Source organism: Lepidochelys kempii, chromosome 9 (genome assembly GCF_965140285.1).
Source record: "Lepidochelys kempii isolate rLepKem1 chromosome 9, rLepKem1.hap1, whole genome shotgun sequence".
Lineage (NCBI taxonomy): Eukaryota > Metazoa > Chordata > Testudines > Cheloniidae > Lepidochelys > Lepidochelys kempii.
Genome location: NC_136388.1, coordinates 28,698,318 through 28,704,813, shown reverse-complemented (window position 1 = coordinate 28,704,813; position 6,496 = coordinate 28,698,318). Strand labels below are relative to the sequence as shown.

The 6,496-nt window shown below is 38.0% G+C and overlaps 1 protein-coding gene across 1 annotated transcript; it reads left to right on the top strand.

Moving 5' to 3' along the window:
* The first annotated feature begins 4,526 nt into the window (after nucleotides 1-4,526).
* Nucleotides 4,527-5,420, top strand: LOC140916996 (G-protein coupled receptor 55-like). Its single transcript, XM_073358891.2, has one exon. It carries the CDS (start codon nucleotides 4,527-4,529, stop codon nucleotides 5,418-5,420), a length of 894 nt encoding a protein of 297 aa, XP_073214992.2.
* The last annotated feature ends 1,076 nt before the right edge of the window (nucleotides 5,421-6,496 follow it).

The window sequence follows — 6,496 nt, the reverse complement described above, 5'->3', positions numbered from 1 at the left end:
AGGAAGACATGCACACAGTCTATATTTCACACTAGTAACCATCAAAAACATGATGTTTCCTGGTTTACTGTAATTGACTTTATTAACAGCATTTGTGGTATTCTCTATATTTGAAGGGCTAGACTGTGGCTTTTAAGCCACATCTCTGCTTACAGAGCTGTGCAGAGCCAAAATGCCCCAAAGGAGCATTGGAAAGGATTGGTGGATGGTGCACAGGGCCGGCTCCAGGCACCAGCGTTCCAAGTAGGTGCTTGGGGCGGCAGTTCGAAAGGGGCAGCATTTTCTCCGGCCGCGGCGGCAATTTGGCGGCAGCTTATTCCCTTTGCTGCCGTGGCGGCAGCTTCTTCCTTTTGCCGTCTGCGGTGGCAGTTCTTTTCACTGCTTGGGGTGGCAAAACTGTAGAGCCGGCCCTGATGGCGCAGATTAGCCCTCTTGGGTATTGTGAGCGATGCAGAGGGGACTGGGCCACTGGAATTCCTTACTTGCATACTATCTAGCACGGAATGGAGAATATAATGACCGTGGTAATATTAATTATGGTAAAACAGTAAATGTCACACATTTTTGCCTTTTTTCTCTTTGTGAATTGTCTATGATTTTTGCAAATTTATTCATAAATCAAAAATTAGTTTCCAAATGCCTGTGGTAAATAATGTGTGCTCTGTTAGGAAGCTGCTGTAAATATTCAATTATGATATTCAAAGTCTGAGAGGTGCTGATCATTTTTGATTGGATGAATAAGTCACAAGTAGTATCTTGTCCAGAGCTTTTGTCAAAATGAGATACATGGGTGAGATAAGAGATTGATGAAGAGACATGTCACCAGACATGTCACCTGCTGTGATGATGTCTTAGAAATGATGTTATGACCTAAACTTTTGTATTTCTAGGGTCTGGCCTAACCTCTTACATCACCTTACCCAAACCCAAAGGCCCACCTTACCAAGTGAGGGAAAACAATAGGATTTGGTTTATGGCCCCAATCCCTAAACCATTGTCTGATATGTTGCACCACCCATAGAAATAACAAACGAACAGCTAAAACAGTGAGAAAGCTAACATAAAAAGGGAGAGGTTTAAAATATATGAAAAGAAACACCCATCTGTACTACCTGCACACATTCAGATGGGATGTTACAGCAATTTCAGAGAAATAAAAAGAAATGTTATCATATCCCCATACATACATGCAAAGCCTATATACACTGTCCTGCATATATACAGGACATGCGCAAGACATACCTCAAAGTACAGAGACAGGCATATTTGTTTTTCAGCATTGTTTTTGAGAAAAAAACATGTGCTATCTTAAAAGAACTGTATGTGAGAAATACACATTTTTGCTTATTTTCTGATTTGCTGTCAGAGCTACACATTATCTAACTTTAGACTAAAGCTGAGTAATGATGCAAAATGCAGGCTTTGTTTAAATTTTTCTCTGTAAAAGAAGTGATAAAATTTTTGACTGTTCTTACCACACACAGTCCCCATTTTGTAAATTAAACCTGTAACTCTACCATAATTTAAGTTACCCATAGACAGAAATACAAGCAAGCATCTTATTTTATTGTGTTTTCAAATAATAGAATGTACTTTTATAAAAATGATTAAACTTGGATTTAATAAGTAAAATATAAATAGTGTTAAGAGCACTATAGAAAGCTTCTTTTAGTAGTTGTGTAGCAGTAAATACAATCAAAACATTCTCAATGTATCTTAAATGCTTTAGCAGCACATATTTTGCATTATTAATGTCTTTGGCTCATTTAGCAAAATACATATTAAAAATATAAAACATGAGCCCCAGAGGTACAAACTTCTCACAAACACATATCTCACATAAAAATACATACTGGACAGATAATTCTTTTAAAAGGAAAACTGTGAATACCAGGAGGCCAGACTGCTCACAAGAAAAAGCTGGCTTTCTTTCTGACTTCTTCAAGGTTGTCAAAAGACCTCATTGCAAGGCTACATCTAGCCTAATACTTTTTGTCTACAGACACTGAGTCAGTGTGGGATTACGTTTTGGGTCCATAAACTCTGAGCAATGCACACAGGTTTACAGACCATCTTCCTCTGCTCACCCCCTCTCTTTATACAAAGGTCTCATTGGATTAACATTTCAGAAACATGGGGAGAAACTGCACACCAGTTTTTGTGCAAAAGTTAATGCACATACAGATTTTACCTAACAGAGAGGCTTTACCAATTTTGCAAATACATACAGGGCCCATATGAACATCAAGAGCAAAACAGTACAAGTACACCCAAATAGAAACACAGGAAGTTAAGTTAGACATAAACATCCACATGAGTACAAAAATGCCACTTGTAGATATACATGGTTTTATAACAATGACTTCAGAAAAATAATAAATTTACACAAATTAATTTAAAAACAGTTGCACCAAATCCTTTGGTTTCCCTTTGCAGGTAAGCAGGGTGTGTTTGGTTAACACTTAGATTGGAACATTCCTTTTCTAAAAACATCCATTTTTTCATTTACAGATCGTTTTACAAATATTTTAAAACACCTTTTTTCTTTTTTTACATGTTAACTTTTTCATGATTTTAGCTGTATTTCTTCATCATTTCTATTGGTGGTGCTGCTTATTAGTCTATTGGTTTCTCTCCCTAAGTAAAGTGGGCCTTTGGGTTGGGGTTCAAGTGGCAGGGGTTAGCCCAGACACTGAAAGAGCAATAGTTTAACGCTATTTCCAAGACATCGTCATTTCCTGTGAAATCATAGCCAATTACATCACTTCTAGTGAGGATGTCATCCTTATCGTCTCTCCGCATCAGTCTCATTTATGTCATTAATTAGGGGAAAGATACTACTATTGCATGATATCAACAAGCATAACTGAGAATCTGGTTTCCAGTGTGAATACTTGAAATTTCAAGTTAGAAATTTCCTCTCTATGAATATTTGCTGATATTTTCTTGAAATTGGTTATTTCCATCAATTATTCTACTAGTGAATACATTCACTAAAATATTCAAAAGGAAATGTACACAGTGGAGGTTATGAACAGAACTTAAATTAATTCTGTTTTTGTGATTTTTCACTCAGTTTTCTGAGGTATTCACTCAGCTCTAGTTTACCTTTAAATGAAGAGCGCTTAATATCTACAATAAGGAAGTTAGGTGCCTACGCTCTTTGAAAAACCCATGAGGCATCTAACTACATTTAAGCACATAACTACATTTAAAAATCTGGCCCTAAGTCCCATTTTCAAACATTAATGAGACTTTTAGGCATGTAATACGCTACAGCAGTACATTACAGTGCTGCAACTGTACCACTATAGGCCTTCAGTGTAGATATACACTACAGCGATGGGAGAGGTTTTCCCGTCACTGTAGTTAATCCACCTACCTGAGAGGCAGTAGCTACGTTGACATAAGAATTTTTTTGTCAACCTAGTGCTGTCTACACTGGGGTTAGGGCAGCATAGCTACATCTCTCAGGGGTGTGAATTTTTCATACCCTTCATAGATGTAGCTATGCTGATGTACGTTTTCAGTGCAGACCAGCCCTTAGGCACCTTTTTTGATTTTTGACACTTAGCCACTTTTGAAAATGTTTACCCTTTGTCAAGGTTCCCTCCCCACTCTGAACTCTAGGGTACAGATGTGGAGACCCGCATGAAAGACCTCCTAAGCTTATTCTTACCAGCTTAGGTTAAAAACTTCCCCAAGGTACAAATTTTGTCTTGTCTTTGAACAGTAAGCTGCCACCACCAAGCGTTGTAAACAAAGAACAGGGAAAGAGACGACTTGGAGACGTCTTCCCCCAAAATATCCCCCCAAGCCCTACATCCCCTTTCCTGGGGAAGGCTTGATAATAATCCTCACCAATTTGTACAGGTGAACACAGACCCAAACCCTTGGATCTTAAGAACAATGAAAAATCAATCAGGTTCTTAAAAGAAGAATTTTAATTAAAGAAAAGGTAAAAGAATCACCTCTGTAAAATCAGGATGGAAAATACTTTACAGGGCATTCAGATTCAAAACACAGAGGATCCCCCTCTGGGCAAAACCTTAAAGTTACAGAAAATAGGAATAAACCTCCCTCTTAACATAGGGAAAATTCACATAAAACAAAAGATTAATTAATCCGCCTTGCCTGGCTTACCTATGCTGATTGCAATATTGGAGACTTGGATTAGGATGCGTTGGAGAAGATGGATTTCTGTCTGGCTTCTCTCAGTCCCAAGAGAGAATAAACACATAAACAAAGAGTACAAACAAAAGCCTTTCCCCCTCACCCTGGCCAAGATTTGAAAGTATCTTGTTCCCTTATTGGTCCTTTGGGTCAGGTGCCAGCCAGGTTAGCTGAGCTTCTTAACCCTTTACAGGTAGCAGGATGTTGCCTCTGGCCAGGAGGGATTTTATAGCACTGTATACAGAAAGGTGGTTACCCTTCCCTTTATATTTATGACACCCTTTAATATGTTATCTATCTGGAATATAGAAATATAGTGTTGTTTAATCTTCTCTGTATATTTTAGAAGAGAAATGAATGCCAGCAACTTCAGCAAGGAATGCGACTTTGAGCATGCTGATACCATAATGAAATATTTCCAGATGGTGATCTACATACCTACTTTCATTCTTGGTTTGATTCTCAATTTGCTAGCCCTATGGGTTTTCTGCTGCTTCTGGAAGAAATGGACAGAATCATCAATCTACATGATAAACCTTGCTCTTATGGATCTTCTTCTTCTTTTCTCTCTTCCTTTCAAGATGTACTACTCCATACAAAAGAGGCACTGGTTCTTGTGCACATTTATGGAATCAGTCTATTTTGTCACTATGTATGGAAGTATTTTCCTCATTGCCTGCATTAGCTTGGACAGATATATTGCTATCAGGCACCCTTTCCAAGCTAGGATTTTCCGATCTCCTAAGAGGGCAGGCATGACATGCTGCTGCATTTGGGTTGTAGTTTGGCTTGGCAGCATCCCCATGTACAACTTAAAAAACACTGACAATTTCAGATGCTTCCACAATATGTCAGATCAGACATGGAGCATGCCAGTCATCCTTTCTGTTGAAATCTTTGGATTTCTCATCCCATTTACTGTGATGGTTTATTGTTCTGTTAAGATCATCCAGACTCTTCTAAAAGATAAAAACCAACAAAAAAAGAGGGCTGAGCAAGTTACCAGTGTATGGATCATTGCAGCCAATCTCACCGTGTTCATGGTTTGCTTCACACCAGTCCATCTGGGGATCTTTCTGCAGTTCCTGGTAAGGCAGCACATCATTGTGGACTGCAGTGTGAAACAAAGCATTAGCCTCTTCATTCAGGTGGCAATGTGTTTAGCCAATGTCAACTGCTGTCTGGATGCTATCTGTTACTACTTTACTGCAAAAGAATTTCGCAAGAAAACTTACTTCAGGACTTAGCAAAACCTTTTTCTGTCTCTCAGGCCAGTACTGGATGATTGAACTTCATGCTAGAGAATAATGTCATTTTCTCAGCTAAAGCTTGTCAAATAGATTTCTCGCAAAACTGAAGTTTATTGCTTTTAAATAAGATTACCCAAGTAATCTTGTGTGTGTGCACGCCTGTATTTGGGGGGAGTGACAGAATGTGGGCATGCATGCAAATGTGTCTGAGAGCACATATGCACATAGAATAATATTGTAAGCCTTGTAAAACCGAACATCTTTCTTTTCTTTGAAACAAAACAAAAAGAAAATGTAAAAATAAAGAACAAAAACAAGATGGCTCAGAGGCATAATAGGAAAGAATTTTATCATCTCAAACTGTAAGATGTCTGTTAAAAATCTGAAATAAACTTGCTAAAGTAGAAGAACCCTTGTAGTACAAGTGTCCATTGAAATCTCTCATTCATCCCAAATCGACCTTTACTGAAATAAACAGAAACTGTTAGGGATGGATCATTTATCTGAAGCTCTTCTCCATCTTTGGAGGTAACTGTGAGCACAAATTAGGCATGCATTTTGAGTGTGCAGTTTTGCACTTGGCTTATTAAAAAAAAAAACTTAAGAGTCCTGTCAAAAAGTAGTCATCATGACCAGTATAAGTTATCTGGTCCTGGCTTCATATAGTGACGGTTTTCAGAATATCCAACAGGAGCAACATTAGTTTGGGATTTGTGAATGTATCATTATCAGAACTTTTCAAACCAGAGTGGGATGTTTCTGCAATTTTGGCATGAATTGTCCATGTGAAAAAATGAGACTAGTGCTCTTAATGAAACACCATATAAAAGGAATTGTGGTGTAATCTAATGTATTTATCCTTAAGGGCCTAAGGCAAAGATATAGAACAATACATACAAGAAATTTGCTGCCTGCCTTCGCATTGTTTAACTTTGATAAGAGTATTATAAAGGCATATGACTCATGCTGCTAAAATCAAAGGGACTTTCAGTGATGGAATCTATTTTTCATGACCTTTTAACCGCATCATAACAATTTGCTCTTCCTGACTATTCACATAAGAAGTTTCTAGT